Below are 24,263 nucleotides of genomic sequence, written 5' to 3'. Positions count from 1 at the left end.
GTTGCAAAACCATGGAGATCATAGAATCACAGAATCCTAGAACGGTTAGGGTTGGAAAGGACCTGAATATCATCTAGTTCACACTCTTCTGGAATGCAGTCAAGCTGTCACATGACTACTGAAAGGTTTTCCATCAGGCTCCTGAGTGGCTTTTTTCTGTTTTTTCATTCCAGGAGGACTTAACGATTTCTGTCTGGTAGAGAAATTACTATGAAACCAGTGGTAGGTAATACCGCCTGCTAAAATGTATTACTACTGCCTCAGAGTATACAGTTGCAAGCTTCTGGGTTCCCCACATACATCCTGGGCTACAGGTTTCTTGTAATGGATGCATATGGTCTTGTTTGCACTTGATTTCTCAGTGAAGGTAACAGCCAAGCTTGCCTGTCACTGTGGTTCACCTTGTCTTTAGCACCAGACAAGCTCAGTAGTAGCACAGAGATTTTCTATCCCAACTAGGATTAGTCTGTTAGACACAATCTTTAAAAAAAAAAAAAAAAAAAAAAAAAAAAAAAGGTGGTAAAATAAATCATTTGTATACCTCAAGCTTCAGTTCATTACTGGTACCTTTCTTGTTATACAGCTTACCAAGTATACTTCAGAGATGGCCTTTTTTTTCAGAGCTGCATGTCCATTTTCCTGGAAACTGTCATCTAGATGACTCCCTAAATACTGAATCCTGATTTTTCTGTCTTTTATTTATAGCATTTTTTATGGTATGATTTTCAGGTAGTGAAGTCCATCTAAAGGGAACTTACATTTCTCGTTTAAAAGTTAGCAAAAGCTAACATGATGAAATTGAACATGCTGTTACTGTAGATCTAATAACAAGATACTTTGCTGAAATTGTCCCCTCAGCCCGTTTATTGCCAGCTTGGGAATTCTAGTGTGGCGTACATCTATTACCTTAAAGATATAAGAAACATAGTTCTGTAATATAAAGGGAGTGTGGTATCAAGAGTAAGCACTGCCAGAAGATAGGCATCTACCAAAGCATTTAAAAAGGGTGAAAATCAAAATGTTTGAAATCTGATGGCTTATTAAGCAATAGACATTAAATGTATGGGACAACTGAGAGATAAGTAACCTAATTTAGGGGCCTGCAAGACCAAAAGTGACTTTTAATTTAATGCATTCTTTAGGTAAACATCTAAAATACATGGTTTACTCACATAACACTGTTTTTTAAAATTTGGGATAGTATATTAAATGAAGCGATACACTGCTGGGTGTTGAAAAGAATAGGATTTGTACGTGTTTTTATTGTGCATTATTGAAGTAGTGAATTTATCATGGTGGCTGATCTCTCTGAAATGGCAGGAGAAATCTGAAAAACCATTTCAATCTTTTTGATGTTGAGAAGAATTAAGTCCAGGACCATATAAGTAATTGTGTTATTTCACATGTATATTTCTTAGCTCTGTGTGAACCAAATGCAACATAAATCATGACTGAGCCAGTTAAATGCCTTTGGGTTTAGTTTGCTATTTAAAGGTATTAGCTGTGAGTTTAAAATTTCTTGCTTCCGTTTAAACTCTCCTCTGTTTTTGTTTCCTAAAGGCAGATTTTCCTGCAGTCTGCTGTTTTGTGGTGCTCTGTCATCCACATGCATGCTAATTTTGTGTTGTTGAGAGGTGATTCTTATCAAGACAGGTCCAAGGAGTACTCCTTCAGTACTGTTCAACATGTCAGCATTGTTCAGCAACTTCCACTACCCCCCTTGTTTCCCTGACTATGAACACTGCTGGATGTGACTATGGTTGTTTCTATCGTTTCTAAGCTGTAGCGAACTTTTACATTCTCCACAGGCTAGACCAAATTTATCTTTCTGTGGAAGGGGTAGAAGAGCTGCAGTGAACTTCCACTCCCACACTTGTTCCTCACAGTGTGAAATAGTTCAGATTTGCTTCAGGGAAGGAGAGCTAGTTTTATAGTCCAGGAGTTCAGGTACTATGAATCTGTGTAAAATGGTGGCAGATGTTCCCGCTGGGACTACTGACTTGTAATTCCATGAACTGTCATTGAATAGCAGCTCGTCTTAACATTGACTGTACATACTGATTTTATGCCACTAGCAAAGTGAGCAAAAGGAGTATGATATTTAACTTGATTTCGTGTTTCCAGCACAAACTTTTCAATTTCTGGAATGGCTTTGAATATGTAATTTTTACCCAGTGCTCTGCACAGAGTGTGCAAGTTTATAGGATGTTAGATGATGATCCAAGATGGAAGTCAGGAGCCTGTCTATCTTTGGATTTCAGAATGAGCTAGGGACCTACATACTCGTAAGCATCTGGACTCTGTGCCTGAACATCTTTCAGAATTCTAGCCATAAATGGTAAAACTGATTTTTAAAAAATGTCATCCACTGATGCTGTGCATTTGCAGAACTGGCATATCACAGTAATTTGAACACACTTCATGTTCCGATTCTGTCATATCATATATTTTGATTTGTAGTTTACAGATCAATATATTTTCTGAAATTATGAGGAAAAGTTCTATTAATCATTTTTCCTCTCAGTTTCTTGCTGTTATCCAACAATGAATTATTAAGATCTATTTGGCTGTTCTAATTATTACACATCTTTAGCTTAAACATGCTTTATGAGTTCATAACTCACTGTCCTCCACAAATGACACATAAATATTTGGCTAAATTATATTTTGTCTTTCTGACGAATATTGGCTTGTGGCTAAAACCTCTTCTGAGATCTCCAAAGTAAAATGTTTTCATTTGCTGGAAGCCAGAAACCTATTTATTATATTTAGACAACTTCATTTTGACTGAATAGGGATAGAAGATAAAGATGGACATCTGGTGTTTTATTCACCGCAGTAAATGGAAGCTTTTTTGTTTTGCTGTATCGAAGCAACAGTCATCTGTCTGTATGGGAGTAAATAGCTTCCTTGGTATTTTTGCTGTTGTTAATAGTTGAGGTCATAGATCCTCAAAGTTTCTTTGAGTGCTTATTTTAGAGCAGCTTATCAGTGGCTGTGATTATAGGCAACTTTACTTGTGGGCAAACACTTTCCACTGTCACCCTTAACCTGTACTGTGGCTGATCTTGGGAGCAGCATGAGGGCTGTGCTGTCATTAATAATATGGACTACTTCAGTTAAACGCTTGAAGAAGGGAGAATTCTTGTACCAAGAGACTTCAAATTCAACTGTAAAAAACAAAACACTCTACCAAAATGTAGAGTAGAGAAGTAGATTATTGAATAATTCCCTTTTATATTCTGATAAATATTTATAGGTGAAGCATATGCAAAGCCTGTGGTTAAGTCTGAACAAATTTTCAGATCTTAATATCTTTATCAATCTTTTATTTTTCAAGTTGGAAACTGGCATGTTTTTCTGAAGCTTAAAGTGACTTCATCTTTTTTTTTTTTTTTTTTTTTTTTAATTTTGTGTAAAAAATGAAGTCAACTTTGGGGGAGAAAGCCCCTTATCTAATAAACGTATTTTCTTTGCCAACTTTGCTTTAAATGGTTTCGTCTCAATGAATATAGAAAAAAATTCTAAATTAATCCGTGCATTCATAACAAATATCTTCCAGTGACTCAACAACCATTTCACATGACTAAATTAAAACAAAATAATCAACAAATGCATTTTATGCCAATAATCTGCCATAATTCAATAGGTACTTTCAACACATAGTTTGTAAATTTAATGCATGCTGGTTTTAAGAAAGAATCTTGACCATCTACTTCAGATGATGTGTATAACTGTAACAAAATATAGTGGAACCTTGTTTTTTAAATGCAGCCAAGCGATGGATGTGACCTGCAGTACTGCTTCTGACAGAGGTGTACTAGCAGGAGAAAAGGCCTCTTTGTATGTAAAAACAATCTCTTGGAGTGCTTGATATTCCAGATTATCTCCTGTTTTGAGGATCAAAAAACTATGTAATAAATAACTATACATAGAATATTTTGTTGATGAGGGTTTTTTCTTACTTTTTTTTTTTTTTTTAAGGCATTTGATCATGTTTTTAAAAGTAACCAAAGCCATTCCAAGACAGAAAGAAAAAAAAAAAAAAGAATTCTTTTTTCCTTATATTGAATTAAATTACGAAAGGGTCATTCAGCAGTCACTTTCCATTACACTGAGGAAGTTCATAAATGCCAGAGACAGATTTTACATCTCAGAAACTTTGTTTGTATTTCAAACATCCACACTTTGCTAAGCTGTTAGCAGCAGCAGTAAGTGGGTTTTGCTCAGGCCTACTTGCATGGAGCTTTCTGGAGTGTTAGAGGGTAAATACCATGAAAAGATGGTGAGAGAAGCAGAGGTAAAAGGAACAAGATCATGGTTACTTAGGCAAATAACTAGAACATCCTTAAACATTATGTATTGTCTTTCTTGTTTGCCTTTCTGGGTTTTCCTTTTTGTTTTAAACAGTGAATATCAGGTCTATCTGATCACTGCTCTGTCTAGCTGCATAATTAGCTGATTTGTTTTGGCAATGCAGGCAGAGCGTCATGCTGTCAGAAGGATGTTAAGACTGGAATGTGCAGTATGTAAATTGGGAAATTTTAAAGAAATGTTGAAATTACATTGCATCTGCTTAGATACTGTGAAAGGCAAATGGCTAGCAGAGAGGTTTCAATGCTGAATAATGAACAAGGTGGAGATTTCTGAATGTGGCTGGTGGAAGGAGAAATCTGCAGGATCTGCATTTTATTTCTGGTAGAGACAGGTGTTTTAGTGTATGAAATATGAAATTATGTTTTGACAAATAATGGTAAAACTAAACACCAAACTTCCCAGTTGAGCATACTTCTTCCCACTTGCAGAGCTTCACCCTGTAAAAAGGGATACGTAATGAATATACATGTGGAAAAGTATAAGCAAGCTTGTGGAAGATTACTTCTTCCATTTCTTAAAATATTCTGTGTTGTGTGCATTGTTTTTTCAATTAGTTGATATTTTAGATGAATTAATATAATGAATTCAATTAATAATATAATAACAAATCAATAATCATACTAACACAATTTTGAGTGTGTATATTTGAGCACGTACCTGAATGTCTTCTGCTCCTGCACGGGAATCAAAACCATTCAGCCCAGATGTTGTAAGTGCAGAGTGATTTCCCTTTTTATGCTGGAGAGGATCTGAACCTGTACTTTTAATTTGCATAGCACTTCAGGCATGGATACTTTCAATAACAACACCACCTCTTAGAGTTCTGCTTTAATGGAGCATAAAAGTGAGAACACCTCTCCAGTCAAGTGGTTGCTTTCCCTGGGAAGAAGCTTTTGGTTCTTACTCTAATTTATGTTTGTTTAGGGAAAGAGAACATGTCAGCAGTGTACCACACTTCAGGAGACACAGTATGCCTTGAGGATAATGAATTTTCCTGAGACACGGGAAATCCTGGGCTCAGCTGTCCGCAGATAGATTAGGAAAGTCAAATGGATTTTTTTAGGAGTTGGTATGGTATGGAGCTGTTTTGCAAAAGGGGGATAGCCATGACATGACCCTAATTACTTATCATGTTGCTCCATTTTAAATTTGATCTTTTTCCTGTGCTTTTCTAAAAAGCATGTGAAATAGATTTTAATCCTTTTTCATCAAAGGATAAGGAAAAGTGAAGAGAATGATAAGTTTGATTTGATTTGAACACCAGTTCCTCAGTTTCTTGTGTTATTTTCAGAACAAACACAAATTAATATAATTTCTTAAATACATAAATATTTTAATTAGATTAAATTACTTTTTGAAGCAAATTGTTTACACAATATTGGTACGTATTACAATGGAATGACTTACTAATTCTTAAAACAGTACTTCCACTTATTTTAGAGGGTTGAAATCTCAGTACTTATTTTTATATTTGAAGAAACATAGGCTCTGGAACCAAAGATCAGTTTCCATTACTTGTTCTGCATTAGAGTCATGTACATCTGTGTAGAGTCAGAAGAGGTCTATAAATATTCACTCATGTATATTTGTTTTCACTCATTATGTAGGAGTACAAAGTCTGCATGTATAATCCATCAATTTTTTTCATACCTATCTATAGTTCTTTCATACTTTTTCGCATCTCTGATTTTTCCCTTCATGACTTTGAAGATTACCTCTTTTTTTTTTTTTTTTCAGTTTGAACATAAAGCCCAGTCTTGCCTCCAATAAAGTTTTTCAAGAAATGATACACAAAATTCTAGTAAATAAAAATTTGTGTTTGAAGCTGCTTGTCTGAACATTCTGTGTCTTTGTGCAGTTACACACATGAAGCCAGTTTATACTTTTACTTTTTTAGCCACTCACATGAAGCCAATTTTACTTTACAATTTCAGAATGAAATTGTTAGTAGTATATATGTCAAATACCAAAAATCTCAGTGTGTTACCTGAGCCAAGTTGATGGTCCTAGTCTTGTTTTTTTTTTTGTCAGAGGTTTTCACCTCAAAAAAAAAAAAAAAAAAAAAAAATTGTCCCATCTTGTTTGGTCGTCACAGGCCAGTCTCCTTACCAAACTCCATGACTGAGGTCTGTCAATAACTACTGAGCAGTTTCTTCCCCATCATCTCCTTCTCTGAAGATGAATAGAGAAAATGGACTTTTCCCCATCAGCAGAAACTTCAAAAATTGCACTGATAATTGAGAGATTAAATTGGCTTAATGAAAAAAAAAAAAAATCTATTAAGGAAGAATATTAGGTGATATTGTCTGGCTTTCTTAGTTTTGCAAGGGGGTGTAGGTTAGGTTACCTTCCTTCTCACACGATGCTTTGTTGAGAAGAATTACAGAAGGCTTCTTCCAATTTAAGCCTCTGAATTTTTACTTTGTATGGAGGCATCCTAAATGTCATGTTTCTAAATGGCACTCTTAAAGTTACTGTCACTACAAAATTCTTAATTAATGCAAGTGTTCCAACATGAGATACGAGATTATGTTGCAGCTGAAATATTTTTAGATCTGTCTCTTTCAAACTTTTTCTCATGCCTGTAAAGTGGTCATTTCTAATTTGAGAATGTCAATGCGTATATTCGGTGATACACTGCATAAACTTGCTCATACTTAAAGAATCAGTATGTGGCAATTTGAAATTGGTGTGAGAGTTGGTAGCATGAAACTGAAACAAATCTGTTGGAGTCCCTACACAAAATGTTGCCTGATACTGAGAGGCTGTGGTCTAACAGTTTGAACGCGGAGAGGTAAATTTGAGGAAGACAGATTACTTCTGCTGTGACACGTGTTGGTGCAGAAGCAATCTTGATGATTTGAAATATATCTGTTCTGATTAGCATACAGGTCAGCATAGACAGATTCAGCATTTTCCAGGAGAAAACTCATTTGTGAGTCCTGACACTTCATCAACACATTTTTCAAGCTGGTAGCTATCTGGACAGGAGCACTACCCTGCTTTTTAACTGAGGAATAGGGATGACGAAGGGAGGAAGTGTGTGAAGATGCGGGAGTGATAAAGCCAGTATCAGAGCTCCACTGACAGTGGTGCACTGTTCTTGCCCAAGGTTAAGTGGAAGTCAGGCTTTGATTCTTTCTACTGTAGCTTAATAAGGTTCTCCTTAGGAAAAGCTACACATATCAAGCACTTGTGGTAAAGGATTATTGTCTAAAACCAAAGAGACTCATTGTTAAATAATATTGCTGTAATATATAAATTTATCTTTGTCTTCTCCTTCTTCCTTTCCCGTATGCAATGAGGGCAAAGTTACTTCTGTAACTTTGCTTCTTAGAAATCTGCGACTTTATTTGGTAATGCATAGGAAGTATTATAACAACTTTAGACAGAAGCTATTGCATGTGTACCAAGAATTAAAAATCTTTTGATGAAATGTCCACTGCTTAAGTATTAGTTGAGTCCCTTGAAAAAAAAAAAAAAAGGAGGAATGTTAATTTATTAATGTTACAGTCACTTTTTGTGGATGGGACTGTGATCTTCTTTTCTAGTAATCAAACCTTTGAAGCACTCAGGCTTTGAACTTAACCAAATGCTGTAACCAAAGTCTTTTGAAAGTAGTAAATGGCTGTTCGTTGGCTTCACTGGGCTCTGATCAAGTCCCCTGAGGGCTGCATTTATCTAATCATCTGCCTTGTGCATAGAACCATAACTGAGCAACAAACTGCAAATTTCCTAAGTGTATTAAGTTATCAGATGAAGCTCATGAAGTGTATTTGAAAATGTCCAAGTTTGTAATTTTTAGGCATGTTCTATGGCTATGTCAAAAAGAAGACAGTATTGCTGAATTTTACTAATCTCTCTTTGAATTCGTTTTTTTTGCTATGAGGTAGGAAGTTATGTCACTAGTAAAAAGATAGGGACAAGGCACATTAATTGAATCTCTATGTATTACTAAACGAAGTAAAAGACTTCACTATTAGTCTGAAATCAAATGAAGATTTCTGAGAGTCTGAAAACTTCACTCTTATTTTATTTTTTTAATCTCTTTCATTCTGAATCAGAATGAAATCGTTAAGTTTGAAAATTCCCAGGTCCAGCATTGCTCATAATTCAGGCAGGGAAACTGAATTTTCAGAAGATCAGCCTCTACCTCATCAATGACTGACCAGTCTCAGACAGGTAGAGAAAGTCCTGCTGCTGCTTCAGTTGATTACCTGTGAGGTTAATGGAAGTTTATTAAACTTGATATGTTTTAAATTAAAAAAAGAATAGCAAATATTCTGAATAGAGTTGAAACAGAGCTGAAATAGGGTGAATAGAGCTGAAATTTTCACCTGAGAAAGAGTCGCAGGCTTCTACTTACGAATATTTATGCACTTGAAGTGTAGGAGATACTGTTAGTACTCTACTGCAGTGTGTGCTTTACAATGAAAAGGGGTTAGGCATGAAAGGTACTCTGTTTCAGGCTTGCAATATTCCTTGTTTGTGTTCACTTAACACAAGCTAAAAGCTGTTGAAATGGAAATAAGAGGAGATTAAAGAATGTAAATCAAAAATTTAAGGAGAATAGTTAAATTTTTAAAAACAAAACAAAAAAACCCCAACATTTTGTCTTTCTAAAGCTTTGAGAAATTAAATACATTCAAACGGGGAAAATTTTACCTGTGTACAGAATGACAACACAACTGCAGAAAAAACCTGTTTGCTAGCACAGAACTGGCCAATGTAAGGAAGTGACACTTCACTAGTCATTTTAATGCATTTGTATTAATGTGATCACACAGATAGGTTACAGGAAATTCTACATTTGAATTCTTAAAATAAAAAAATTGCTACTGATTGAAAATCACAGAAGCACTCTGCAACAAATTTGCAACATTTAAACAGAATTTTTTCCATGGAGGATGTTGAATTCAGTACTTCTTGTTAAAATAGAAGGAATTTCATACTTTGTATGTTTTTTCCCAGAAGCAGCATGTTTTTCATTAGATGTGTTTCTGTATAAGAGAGAGACAGATGGGCAGAATGAAAACAGATAGCTGGGCAGAAGGGGATATCCTCACTTTCAGGTTGTGAAAAAATATATGGTGGTGATTTATCAGAAAGCTTCCAAGCTTTCAGACACCTGTGCAATCACGAAGAACCCTCTCTTTCTGCATTCCCCTGTCATTTCCAACACATCCCAGTAATATCTGCATATTGCAGATGTTTTCAGGCCTAGCTTTGCTCTGTTTTAGTAAAAGCATAACGTAGTTGCACAACCAGAGAAAGATGGTGTGTCCTATTAGAATCAGATTCTGACGTGGATAATACCAAGTTCAGTGCTTGTTACAGTGCATTGTAGTAAAGTTTTAAATCACTGTTATTTCTGCTAAGATTGTTTTGTTCGATATAGAACATTGATTTCTCCATTAGGTAAACTGGTGATGCATGAAAGCAAAAGGAATAAAGCAGTGTTTGAAGGTGAGGTAGAAAAAGTCAGTCATTTCACTGAGCATCTGCTAGTCAATCAAAATATTTAACTAAAGAGGAGGCAAGTTTTCCATGGGAAGCTTGTGAAAATTTTTACAGTTCTTGATTCTCTGAATGTGTAGAGTGTAATCATGTTTCAGATACATCAGCTTTGGTTTAAAAGATAATTTACAAACGAATTGATATCTTTTTCAAAGACCGTCTAATTTATTATATAGCTCATGAGTATTCGTGACTGTATTTCATTAGATTTTACTTATATGTTCTGCTCTTTTTTATTAACTAGTCAGACTTTAATGATCTTTCTGGAAACTTGGAAAACTTAATCTTAAGCAAAGCCCTGACTGTTCTGTAGCCTCAGGTCACAGTGCTTAGTGCCATTGAGGTGCTGTTCACTCTGCTAGGTGGCTAGTGAGACCACTGACAACTTCTGCTGGGTCAGTATGGGTGCACCAGTTGTCCATCAGACTACGCTGACACAGAGGCATTGAGACTGCTGTGCTGTGTCAATGGGCAGCAACCAGGAAACATTAAAGAAAGCAAATCTGAACTACTTTTTACCCAGCTGCATATGTAGCAAATTCTGTAGCAAAAAATTAATCTGAGAAAGTTGGGGCTGTCCAGCCTGGAGAAGAGAAGGCTGCGTGGAGACTTCATAGCAGCCTTCCAGTATCTGAAGGGGGCCTATAAGGGTGCTGGGGAGGGACTCTTCGTTAGTGACTGTAGTGATAGGACAAGGGGTAACGGGTTAAAACTTCAGCAGAGGAAGTTTAGATTGGATATAAGGAAGAAGTTCTTTACTGTAAGGGTGGTGAGGCACTGGAATGGGTTGCCCAGGGAGGCTGTGAATGCTCCATCCCTGATGGTGTTCAAGGCTAGGCTGGACAGAGCCTTGGGTGACATGGTTTAGTGTGAGGTGTCCCTGCCCATGGTAGGGGGTTGTAACTAGGTAATCTTAAGGTCCTTTCCAACCCTAACTATTCTATGATTCTATGATTCTAATCTAGAGCTGAAATTTCCTTTTTTAAGGCTCAGTTTTCTCTCGGTTAGATATATAAAGTGGAAAATAAAATGCCCATTAGAATTCATAGTGCCTTACATTATTAAGCTTAGTATAAAGGTTGATTAATTAATACTAAGTAGTTCTTTATCGCTGCTTGCCTAGGCACTCATTTTGAACAGACTGTTCATCCTATCCAGGATAGCCTGTGGCAATAAATAAACCCCAAAGCTTCAGCACCATGTTCCAGGGCTGTAAAAAGCGTCATGTTATACCATAAGTTTTTGAAAGTATAGTAGAAAAATTATGAGCAAAATGATCACTGAAAGAAGGCTCAGAATCCAGCTAGTTTTATTTAGGAATTCCAAAGTAATTAATTAGCATGCCTTTTTAAAATTTTTTTAAATTCTTTTTTTTTTTTTTGTTATAAATTACTCTTTATAATTTAGAAAAAATATACCTCAAGCCAGTTTTTTTGTAATCCTTGAAGACTTTTTTACCTAGAGATAGTAAGCTTCTGAGTCATCCAGAAGCATTTAAAAGGTTTCAGCAATAGTTTGGTGTGTTGCTGACCTCTGTATCTTCAGTTAGTATCAACTAGTAGTAGCTGTACAGAGTTAGCTTCAGAAGAGTAAGCTCCATAGCTATTTGCTGTAGGGCTAAGGTCAGTTCTTGCCTCCTGTTATGAGCTCTGAATCTCTCCAGGCTCTTCTTTTTTTTTTTTTTTTTTTAATCTAATTCTTGAAAATTTTATGTCATAGGCCTATTTCTTCCTTGCTTTTTGTCAGCATTTTACAACACCTTATATAAACCGGTAACTCTGAGATTGGAAGTTTTAAATTTGAAACCATACTCACTGGACAGGGTGTGTGTGTGTGAAATAGTAAAAATAACTAATGCTAAAACCTGTTTGCAACAAAGAGCAGCTTCCGTGTCTCAAAGGCAGCTCCCTGAACCATCTTTTGAAGCTTTTCAGCTTGCTCTTGGTTTCATGCATAGTAGGATGTTCCAAACCAGTAGGCAAGGAACGCATTGTATTACTTTCTCTGCACAGGTCACAGAAGGGCAATACAAGGAATTGCATCTAGTTTTTCTCACCTGAAAGAAAAATACCACATAACATAGACAACAGAATGGCTTTTGGAAGCATTTTCCTAAAAGAAAATATCTGATTCATTTCCAAATGAAAAATAAATCATAATATAATAAGAGTTTTTCTTGCTAACTAATCAGCTTATACTGTGTTGTGGTCTAAAATCAAAATAGACAACTAGTGCAATCTCAGTCCTTCGCATGCAGTCTTGCTTTATTACTGAAGCCCTAATGCTACCACTTTTGCTGACATTCAACATCAGGAACTCCAGTGTGTTTTGCATAATCACAGTACATAATGATCCTTTAAACTGCGATTACTTTAGGATAAAAACACCTGGTTCTGTATTATGTTTTATGTTGGCTGGGTGGCTGGCTGTTGTGCAGCTTTGGTTAGCCTTTGTTGCATAACTGCCCCCTGTGCTGGTGAAACATAAAGGTCAATCTGAAATCAAGCAATGCTTTGCTTAGTGAAGCACAGATACAAGTACACCTCTTGCGATTATTTCTCAGTTGTTTTCCAGTCATTTTCAGGATTCCTTGGAGACATTTTTTCTCTTGGAACAGTTTTGTTCGATAACACTGTAAAAGTGTTTGTGGTAGTCATGCCTGTAGATCATAGTAGCAGTGATATATGAATTTAGAGATTCTTTCTCCATGGTAATTCCTAGATCACTGAAAAGGAATCTAGCTCAGGAAGAAGCCTAATGCATGAATTAAGAAAGGTAAGAGAAATATGAAAGTTTTTTCCCAAATACAGTGCAGTTATTATGAATGCCATACATGTTAAGCAAAAATACATACAGTCTGGAAAAATGGAATATTTATAGGACTTAGTATTCACAGTTATTCTAAGATTGAAAATGTGTAAGACATAAATCACATTGTGGTATGCAGGCAATTACTTATAAAGTCTATTCCATGCAACTCTTTAAGTACCAGTTAAAGGTACTTTGCCATCTACGCTCTCAAATGATAGGCAAGCCCAATCTCTGTAGGTTTATCTTGGAATAAAGGATTTTTAAACTGAGTATTCTTTTGCCACTCTCAATCCTATGTTACTCTTCTTGTAGTGTATTTTAAAGTTACAGTTAATTATTGTGTTCTTAGATCAGCAATTTGTAAACTCAGACATATTTTCATGGATAAACATGACATAAAGGGAATTTATAAACCTGGATCATTTGGTTAGTACAAGAAGCAATCCTTAGAATCTGATGCAATCCATATACTTGACACAAGTCAAGCAAAAACTAAACTTGTGGTTCTGAAACTTTTTGTGGCCAGTTAAACAATTATTTTTGTTAATTGCCAAGAACCTTTACCAAGATAAGGGTATTTGCTGTATGCAGAAGGCTGGTGCTAGTTTGGCGTAAGTGGCCTGGAAGTCAGTGCTGGAGTGGTGTGCTGGTGACATGTCCATCCCATGTTGACTGCGTAGGGCCCTGCGTATGTCCTCTGGAGCAGGGAGATACTTGTGGAGCCATTGCTGACTCCAGTCTTCTAGAAGGTCTAACAAGTCCATGAGGAGCTGTTGTTGATTGGTTTCTGTGCCTCTCCAAACCAAGTTTAGTTGAAACAGATCACATTCTCAAGCAGAACAAGAGGTCATACACCGGATGCAGGCTTTCTCAAATTCAGTTGCAGTTCTTCTATTGAGCAAGCATAATTTTCCTCGACAATTTACCATTTAGGAGTTACCATAATTTTCTTAAAATCTGTTTGGTATATACTGCCATCGCTTGGAAATCTTCCACCAGGGTGGATACATATTCTGTATAACAGGTAGGTTTACTCACTGTTTCTATAATAGATACTAAAGTTAGGAGTCTGGCTCTTTACCGTCTGTATCAAGCACCATTAGCAGCATTTTAAGAGTGTTAGAGCAGAGCCTTTGGATACTTCTGGAGCAAAATGGTGAAATGCAGTAGCCATTTTATACTATGCAAATTGGCAGCTATTATTGCCCAGACTTCTTCGCTAGCTCTGGAAGAAGATAGACTATGAGGTTGTAAAAATATATGAAAGTTCAGTTCAGGTTGTAAAACTGGATAAAGGTTTTGTTGTTATCTAATTTTTGTTTCTATTTTTTGCTTCAGTGCTTTTTTTCTCCTCCTGTAATTTTATTCCAGCAGTGTAATGGTATGATTACATTTACAAAGAGGTACTTAAATTTAATATGTTATCTGTTAGATATTTGAGTTTCCATTTGGATAGAAGCCTTAAAAAAATATTGTATTGCTAAAGCACTTCTGAACAGGACTAGACATTGGTTTTAGTTATATAAACCCACTAATGAGTTTTGTTAGGAGTCTGGATAGACTGTGGCACACTATGGCACACATGCACACCTTTCAGATACGTCATGGAGTTATAAACCATAGTACTTTCTTTATCCTTGTCCTGGATTCAGCAGTAGCAGTCACTTTTTCTCCTTCTTAGTAGCTGGTGCAGCGCTGTGTTTTTGACTTTTGGCCTGGGGACAGTACTGATAAAGCCGATGTTTTCAGTTGCTGGTCAGAATGTTTACTCTGACCAAGGACTTAGTGAGTCTCATGCTCTGCCAGGGAGGAGGGGAAGCTGGGGGAAAGCAGGGACAGGACACCTGACCCAAACTAGCCAAAGAGGTATTCCATATCACAGCACGTCATGCCCGGGATGTAACTGGGAGTTACCCGGAAGGGCACTCTCTGCTCGGTTGGGCTCGTTCGGTGGGTGGTGTTTTATTCTCTTCCCTTGTTACTTCTCTTATCATTATTATTATTGGTGGTAGCAGTAGTGGTTTGTGTTATACCTTAGTTACTGGACTGTTCTTATCTCAACCCGTGGAAGTTACATTCTTTCAATAGTCCTCCCCATCCCTCTGGGGGGCGGGGGGGGGGGGGAGTAGAAACTGTGTGGCTGACTTGCCAACTGGCTTAAACCACGAGAATCCTACATGCGTATTCTTGAGAAGGAAAACACATAATGAAATGTATTAATTACTTTGTCTTGTCTACTGACTGTGGGTATATTGAATGAGTTAAAGAGAATTTTCTTAGCATTAACAAAATGTTGGAAGGGTGGTTGGAACTAGATGATCTTTACAATCCCTTCCAACCTAAAACATTCTGTGATTCTGTGTTTAAATATCTTGAGGTGAAGTTGTTGGCGTCATAGAAACCATTTTTTCAGTGTGTTTTACCATATTACATCAATCATTCTGTTTCTTCCTGTTTTTGTTTTTGTTTTTGTTTTTGTTTTTGTTTTTAGGTTTTACTGGGATTTAATCATGCTCATAATGATGGTTGGAAACCTTGTCATTATACCAGTTGGAATCACGTTCTTCACAGAACAAACAACAACGCCATGGATTATTTTCAATGTGGCATCAGACACTGTTTTTCTATTGGACTTGATCATGAATTTTAGAACTGGGACTGTAAATGAAGACAGCTCTGAAATAATACTGGACCCCAAAATCATTAAGATGAATTACTTAAAAAGCTGGTTTGTGGTTGATTTCATCTCATCAATACCAGTGGATTATATCTTTCTTATTGTAGAAAAAGGAATGGATTCGGAGGTTTACAAGACAGCGAGAGCACTTCGTATTGTGAGATTTACAAAAATCCTCAGCCTGTTACGTTTATTACGCCTTTCAAGACTGATTAGATACATACACCAGTGGGAAGAGGTAAGATTTATAAGGTTATAACATAAATCACTCAGATCTTTTTCCTACAAAAACAAACAAACAAACAAACAAACAAATTAGTCAGGTCTCTCCAAAGAGCTACACAAAACTCAAAATGGAACAGTTTTTACTCACCAATTAGTGTAATTACATAAAGGTACTAGTAAAAAAGCCTTTTTGAAAGAAAAAGCATAAGGTAACCATCTTCTCTCTGCTAACAACAGAGACAAACGGTATGTTTGGGACTATCAGCACAAGCATAGATGAGCTCCTTTGGAGAATAATAACAATTTCAGCAACAGTCTGAATCTGCATTTGGATTTGTTGACAAGCACTTAAACTTATTAAGTTAATACTCTTGTAATCACAAAGAAGTTAAAAGACGTTCATATTTTCCTATTTCAGGAGAAATTGAAACCAATAGAGTAGATTTCCTAGAATGCTCATTATTTAAGTCTGTATGTAGGCTAAATATATCAAATACTGACCTTCTTTATAAAATATGGGTAGTTCAAATTCTGAGTCATTGCCTTCTAAATTGTCAACTCCACTATTTCCAGACGTGACATTAATGCTGCCTGCTAAATTGGCACAGTAGCATTTCCAGGAAATTATGGCATTCCCTGTTTTTGCATGCTCATGGCTGGGAAGTGTTTAATGCTTTGGCACATACTGTCATGATTCAATCATTTCATTTCTTGCCTGTCCCAATTTCTGGAATTCTGAATATCATATTATGTTTTAACAGGAAGTGCTAAAAACATAGGAAAAATAACTGCTGTTTTCTGAACCTGTCTTGCAGCAAGTATACTGAGAATTATTTTGTAAAGCATATTCATGGAAATCATAAAAAATAAATTTGCATATAAATTTACCTACTTTGATAAAGATTTATTTAATTAAATTAATATTGAAGAATGATTTGGTACCATTTCTGCTTATCTCCAGTATTATATTTACTTTCTATTTTATAGAAACCTAAATATAAAGCCATGTCTAAATGAAGTCAGATTCTATTTAAAAATGGCATGATACTGAGTATCAAAAAAATCTAATAAATTTATATTTGTTTCTCAGGAAGATCCTGAAAGAGGTTATTAATCTTTATTACTGTATTTTATAAATTCTTCTCCTTTTTGCCTCTTTGTAATGCACTGTAACTATTTTTTCTTTTTTTGACACAAAAATAGAGCACTGCAGTTTTGTACTCAATTTAACCGAGGCAAATGATTAAGCATATTTTGCAGTTCTACCATAAAGCTGTGCTTTTTGTCTCCTTTGTGATTTAGAGAGACAACCTTCTGAAATGCATTCAATGACATTATTTTCTGGCAGCTTGAGTTAATAGCTTGCCACTAAAAAGACCTACTAAGCAGGGAAATTAATACCTCTCTCTCCTCCCCCTCCCCCCCCCTTCTGTCTGTTGTCAAAAGATAAATCAGATATTCTAAATCAAAAATAATTGAATTGCTCAGTAAGTGGGACTAGAAGTGACCACAGGATGTAGTCCAAAACAACAATAGCTGGTGTTTGGTCTGTGTAATCTTTAGCTAATAGCTGCTTCATTGCAACTTCACCTTTGATTCCACTAGTAAAACTTGTGTAGTATCTCTTGTATGATATTTTATTTGACAAGCATTTAAAAACTTAAAAAAATGGGAGTCCATCTTTTTGGTTTTGGTAACACATTATAGTGCTCCCTAGATGTCCTCAGGAAGGTGAAATAGGAACTCAAGGGTTTTTCTGTGTTTTGTTTTCGGGGGGAGGAGATGAGGGGTTTGAGCCTGCAATAAAGCACCAAGATTTTAAAATCGCTTGCTTTTAAAAAAGGTCTTCATACAGAAACAGTGATAAATAAAGAGACCGAATCAGGTTCTTGTATATGCTGAAATTAAATTTGTGTAAGAAAAAAAGTGATCCTTTTTTGATTTGTTTAGTATCTTACAGAATCAGAAATTAATGCGGTCGTGGATTTTCATATTTGACTTTTGTGTTATCACAGTAGCTGATCATGTGAAACTGATTTGCGTGGTGATCTATTACCACTGTGGAGAAATTGTATATTACAGCATTGAAATGTTTAAAAACCTAAGAAAATGGGTAGGCATGAACTTTTCTGTATAAGGAAACAACAGTTGGATGATTTCATCGGCGTAGTCAGTCAGACCTTTGCTGCTGATATTAATCTTTTCTGTATTGAGTGTGTTTGCATATGCACAACAGGGAACAACTGTTAATTAATTTTTGTGACACAGAAATGGAGCCTGTTTGTGTGTGGTTAAAAGGATTTAATAGTTTTTGCATGTGGGCTGACACATTGGTTTTAAATGTGGTGCAGATAAATCTGAAATACTATGTATTTGGATCCAGAGTAATGAACATTATGTCAAAAATATTGAGAGGACAGCCAGCAAACTCATTCCTCATTACCTGCCAAGGGGATATTTCATGGAAAACTGATAGATCAACAACCTGGGGTGTATAATAAAGCTGCTGTCTCACTGAGGTATTTATACATACTCCAACAGAAAAGGCTTTGAGTTTTTCCTTTTTCAGTATCACATACCTGGAGTTCAGTTGGTCAGTATCCTGAACTTAAAGATAATTATGCAAGAATTTAAAATGTTTTTATATGAAACATGTTTCTTTTTCTTTGTTCATTTCCACATTGCTTAAATAAAATAAATCAAGATCAAGCTTCTGATAGCCAGATGAGGTGATATTGGAGTAAATAATGTATGCACTGCAGAAGCTTTTTTCTTAACTTTTACGATGGAACAGAGCTATAGCCTGTGGTACAATATACCTGAAATCCGATTGCTATATTCATATCAGTCTGATGTTAATAGCTTACCTAGATGAATGACTCAGTGGAAATGGGAAGGAACACGTTAACAAAGGGACGAGAGATTTGTTGGCAAAAATTAGTCTACTGAATTTGCAAATTCATACTTTCTTAAAACTGCTTTTTACCTGCAATATCTAACATTCCAATCCTTTGTAATTAATATGTTGACAAACAGATCATATACTAAACTGAACAATATATTATACACTATAAAATGCAAGAAAAAATATTAAAAATTTGATTGCAGAAATTACACTTTTACAGTAATTTCTGACAGTGACTTTGTTTTGGATTTTTTTTTTTTAATTTTATTTTATTTTTAGCATAGGTTCCTAAAAATACTGAACAGGACATACTGGACCTAATTCTTACTTACTTTAAATTATTTTATGAGACTGCCTAGGCTGTTGACCTCTGAACATTTTACATAGGTTTACAAGCAACTCGTAAGTTATTCTTAGTTAAATATGCTCCTAGATAACTGAACAATTAAAAATAAAAGATATGAACTATTAGGAATAAATGCATTGTTACATGTCAAATGATACACCACTTTGCTGTACATTTCTCTATGATTTAAATTTACTGATTCTTTCAAATAACAAGATTTTCCGAAAGCTGCTTAAAGAGCAGACTCTAACAGTTTTGCTCACAGCTATTCTAATCACAGGACAAGACCTAGCAGTTATATGAGTGATAGTTCTGAAACTGTACACTAGGTCTTTCTTGTTCGGAAATGTCCAACTGTTTTTAAAGTGCCTGAATCCTTATTACAAGATGTACGATAAAGTTTTTGTTTTGCGAGGAATCATAAGTTGCAGCCATATCTTATTTTGGTTTGACTTGTACTGAAAGCTGGTTTTCAACTTGCTAAACCTTTTCAAGGTTCATGAACCTACCCAAGTGTTGATATCCGTTTGCATAGTTGCTAAACTCAGGTGTTTAATGAAACGTATTTCTGAACATATCACACAGACATATCTTATTCTACTTTTTACTGTTTTCTCTTAATAATCACAGTAATGCTTATCCAGAAAAGCTTCAAGCTTGCTTGAATGCTAAGTCTGACTGAAACACTTAAAAATTAAGTGTGGAAGAGCTTTGCCAAATCATGTCCTGCATTAACAGTTAACTTCATCTACTGCTTCCATGCTACCAACCCTAATTATCACAGATCACCACTAGGTGTCCTCTCCTTGTTCTGCTTGTTGCCCTATGGCACAACAGTACATGTTATGCTTACACGATGTTGAGTCTTTATTATTGCCTAAATAAAAATATTGTAAAAGAGCATTTGTGCTCTTTTCTGGACAACAGAAGGGAACACTTACTTCAGTAGCCTGCTGTTTCCGTGATAGGAAAAAAAAGTTATGTGTATACATAACTTTTGTCCCCTACAGAAAATCAAACCACCCTTTCTTTTCCTACAGCCACGTAAGAAGGCAAGTTTTTTTTTGTGTCTCCTGAAGGTTGACTGGGGGATTGTGTGAGAGGGGAAAGATGATGAGTTAGGTGGATACTCGGTAGTGCTGGATGAAAACACATACCTTTACTGCTTTGATTATTTATTTTATTTTAATAGGACTATGTCCACAGGATACAATGTTTTTGTGTCAAAGACGGTGTTATACCATTTAACATTTTTTATGAATAGTCTTAAGGAAATGGAAGATGATGTCATATCTTTTTCTTTCTTTTTGTTCAGTTTTAGTTCCTGTCCCTGAAGGAAGATAGTTTAAAATATATTTTCTAGGACCAATAAAGCTGTGTCAGATAGCAAAGCACTGCTGGTAAGCGTAAGCATACCAGTATAAGTTGAATGCAATTTGGAGTAAATTAGCTTAAACTAGGACACACTTTTTTATTGCCTATTGCAGATACTTCAATCAAATACAAATTGTCTAGCTCATAGGGAGTGAGGGGAGGAAATTTATTAAATAACTCTAGGGGAAAGAAGACGTAGGAGAGCCTACCTACTCTTTACAGGCACGAAGTCTGTGAGTTCTGCAACAAAGCCTAGGTATTGATGTCTTTAGCCTTCCTACCACTAAGAAGAGAGAAGCAGAAAATTCCTATTTCCTGCCAATTTCTAAGGAAGGGAACAGAAAAGCAGATTCTATATTCTTTTGGGAAGGATAAAGTTTGTGTCTTCCTACATAAAGTCTATGTCTGGGGTCAGGTTGTGTGTATTCATCAGGCATATCAAAAGCTCAAGCTCTTTTGGCACTTATTAGTTTCTTCCACTCCTCCCAAGAAGTGTTCCCTAGCCAGACTAAGCAAATATGAAAAGCATGGTGAATTATTCATGTTGTGATTTAGGCTGAAGATGCTTGCTTGAATATGCACGTCTTACACAGCTGACTTCCATTTTGTACTGGGCTGTATCTTAGACCCCTGCGAGGTTTGCTTGGGGCTTCCTTGTGGTTCTGCAATCTTTCCTGCCAGATGAAGCTGTCATCATGTGTGCTTGATGTGTGCTAACCAGCTCCACCTTGTGTAATCTAGAGGAGCCCCCTCTTCTCTCCTCTCCCCCCTCCCCCTTTTGCTTGCAGTTTGAATTACAAAATCTAAGAGTACTATGGTAGAAAGTGAGCTCTCTGGCTTCATCAGAGCAAAGGGTTCCCCAGTGTTCCTTTTGTTCCTGGGAGTTATGCTGGCTGTCAGTTCGCTACTGGGTAGAACTCGCAGTGCTGGTATTCCTCCCTAATTCAATTGGCAGGTTGGCTAATGGATAGTCTGTCTCTATGACAGCGGTTGAGAGCGAGGTATTTTATCTACAGACTCTGATCCCATATAGCCAGAACCCAGACTACAAGCCCTTTTCTTTCTCCACTTAAAATTAGAGACTGTAGAGGAAGTTTCTTAGATACTGTGGAGGCTGTCAATAGTATGTCTTGTCAGTGTATATTTAGTTTGTTGACAAAATGAACTTCCATATAACTTTCTTATGTGAGTACAACTGAAATAATAAATGAAATAGACAATAATACCTAAATTCCAAAATAAATAATTATACAATATGAAAGAACATGTGAATCAAAACATTTTCATGAGAGCAAAAGTCAATCTCAGAAAATAGAGATATGTAAGCTTCAGTGCTGTTAAATTTTTCTTATCTATCATGTAACTTACAAGCCTACTGTCTGTGTTTTGCTAAACAGTGCACCTAATATAATCTTTTCTAAATTGATAGTGCTCCAAATTGGAAATTATAATGGATCTCATGTCATGTAAACCTTTTTGTTTACATGAGACTGTCCATACTTTAATGTTTGATGGGTAAATTGTGCTTAGTTTTGCCAGTACTTTTTAATTTATTTCAGTGAAAATTATCTATTTAAGGAAAGGATGTATGAATGCAGCTAAAGTATACATCTGTGAAATATCACTGACATAGATGATGAAGCATACTTTCTGGGTTTTATTTTTCACTCTTAATTCTGAATTATAGAATCACAGAATGTTTTGGGTTGAAAGGGACCTTAAAGTTTATCCAGTTCCAACCCCCCTGCCACGAGCAGGGACACCTTCCACTAGACCAGGTTGCTCCAACCCACGTCCAACCTGGCCTTGAACACTGCCAGGTGTGGACCACAGCTTCTCTGGGCAACCTGTGCCAGGGCCTCACCACTCTCAAAGAGAAGAACTTCTTCCTAATAGCTAATATAAATCCCCTCTCTGTCAGCTTAAAGCCATTCTCCCTTGTCCTGTTACTACAACATGACTTTGTAAGAAGTCTCGCAAGATTTCTTGTAAGCTCCTTTTAGGTACTGGAAGCTGCTATAACTGTCTCCCTGTAGCCTTCTCTTTGTCAGTCTGAACAAGCCCAACTCTCTCAACCTGTCTTCATAGCAGAGGTGCTCCAGCCCTCAGATCATCTTCCTAGCCTCCTCTGGATTGGTTCCAACAGCTCCACGTACCTCTTCTGCTGGAAACTCCAGAGCTGGATGCAGTACTGCGGGGGGATCTCACCAAAGCAGGGCAGAGGGAGAGAATCACCTCCCTTGAACTGCTGGCCACGCTGCCTTTGATGCAGCCCAGGATATGGTTGGCTTTCTGGGGTGCAAAAAGGTCATGTTGACCTTTTCATCAGTCAACACCCTAAGTCCTTCTCAGAGCTGCTCTTTATCCATTCTCCTCCCAGCATGATTTTGTGCTTGAGACTGTCCTGACCCATGTGCAGGACCTTGCGCGTGGCTTTGCTGAGGTTTGCACTGTACAGTAGTAGAAAAATACACGTAACTGACAATTAGAAGGCAATATGATCCAGGGTCACCCTAATAATAGAATACTAACTGGTAAAAAGAACAGCAGTTTTGTAGAGGAGACAGTTACTGAAATGCAAGCAAGATGGAGTATTCTGGGTTTTAATTTCCTACTTTATGGTCTATGCATAATCACTTTCATGCAGTCCATCCCCCAGTGGAGTAAATAGGAAGTGTTACAAGTGTGAAGTTTCTTGCTTCATCTTTTTGCCCCCTTTTAAGACTGCGCAGACTTAGCTGCCTTTTTGTGTGCCTCTGCCAAAAGAGTAATTGTGTTGCGATGATGTCTTACCTGGGAGATAAACCGTGTAGAACATAGCCAGAGATAAATCTCCCTGAGCTGAGATTCTAGAAGATAATGTTTTCTTCTTTGTATGAGGTTTTGTCTGGCTTCTCTGGTAATGGGCCTGTTGCTGGCAGTCTTGTCTGTAGACCCCAGAAATGTGGGTTTAACCCTGCTGTGGAATTTCAAGGTGCTGCCAGTCTGTTTTGAAAATGACCAGATCTGCATAAGCTTGTTTTCTAAAGTCTGACTTGTTCATTATGTTTTAAACCATTCTGGAGATAATTCCTTGTTTTGCACTTGCTAGAGCTTGCACACATTACTCCTGGATGCAGATTTGGAATAAAAGCCCCCATCCTAAGCTTTTAACACAATCAAAAAGTCCGCTTAGCTTTCACAGAGTAATGGCCTGATGGATGCATCCCATGTCAGGCAAGGGGGAAGGTCAGGGATGCTCAGTCTTCTTGCAAGACGGAGCTGCTGCAGCCCACCACATGAGGATGGTCCCTCTTCTGTGCTGTTTGGGTGGCCCCTGGTTCACCATTTGGACACTGCGATACTGCAGAGTCCTTGCTGTGGTGAGCACACGTGTTACAAACTGCCTTTGGATCCTGCAGAGATGAGACAGAAGGAGAACCTGTGCGCTGTATTTTTCAGTTTTATTCTAATGTCTTTTAACAAGAATGACAATTGTAGTGTTTGTTCTTTGCAGGCTAAACACAATCCATTAAAGTATCTTGCATTTTAAGCTTTGTATTAATAGTGACCAGTTCAGAATGACTGTTTACACTTCTAAATTACTCATCAACAGTAATTTAACTAAAAGATATTCTCAGCTTGTCACTAATGCCTTGTAAGATCCTTCCCCTCTGTGTTTGTTTGCATAATACCAATAGATCTTTGCATGTAAAGAAGTCAGTTGAATAAACACCTTACATTTGTGTACTGATTTTAATTTGTCTTGGTATTCTTTTTATGTAGCTGCTAGGCTAAGTCATCTCTAGAGATAGTTAGATACACGTTGTGGCCATTTTATGCTGTCTTAAGTAGACTTACTTTTAAAATAAATTTTTAGAAGACAATTTTGGAGCTGGGTTGCTGGTCTACATGGTATAATATGCTCAGTTATCAGTTGAAATGGGAGTCTTATAACCCACCGTAATAATACATTATTTGTTCGCTTGTTTGTTGAGGAGAGCAACAAGATGTTCTTAGAGGGCATTATTACTAATTGAAAGCTGAGAAAG

The 24,263-nt window shown here is 36.6% G+C and overlaps 1 protein-coding gene across 1 annotated transcript in view; it reads left to right on the top strand.

Moving 5' to 3' along the window:
• Nucleotides 1–24,263, top strand: part of HCN1 (hyperpolarization activated cyclic nucleotide gated potassium channel 1) — a gene marked incomplete at both ends in the record, with an annotated part of 197,065 nt that overhangs the window by 9,978 nt on the left and 162,824 nt on the right. Inside the window, one exon of the mRNA XM_080637760.1 lies at nt 15,197–15,620. Within this exon, the coding sequence (XP_080493886.1) occupies nt 15,197–15,620 (424 nt within the window). The remainder of the gene's footprint in view (nt 1–15,196; nt 15,621–24,263) is intronic.

This window comes from Psittacula echo (genome assembly GCF_963264785.1).
Source record: "Psittacula echo genome assembly, chromosome: Z".
In the NCBI taxonomy this organism is placed as follows: Eukaryota; Metazoa; Chordata; class Aves; order Psittaciformes; family Psittacidae; genus Psittacula; species Psittacula echo.
Note: the sequence above shows the minus strand (reverse complement) of the source record. Positions and strands in the feature narration are given on the sequence as shown.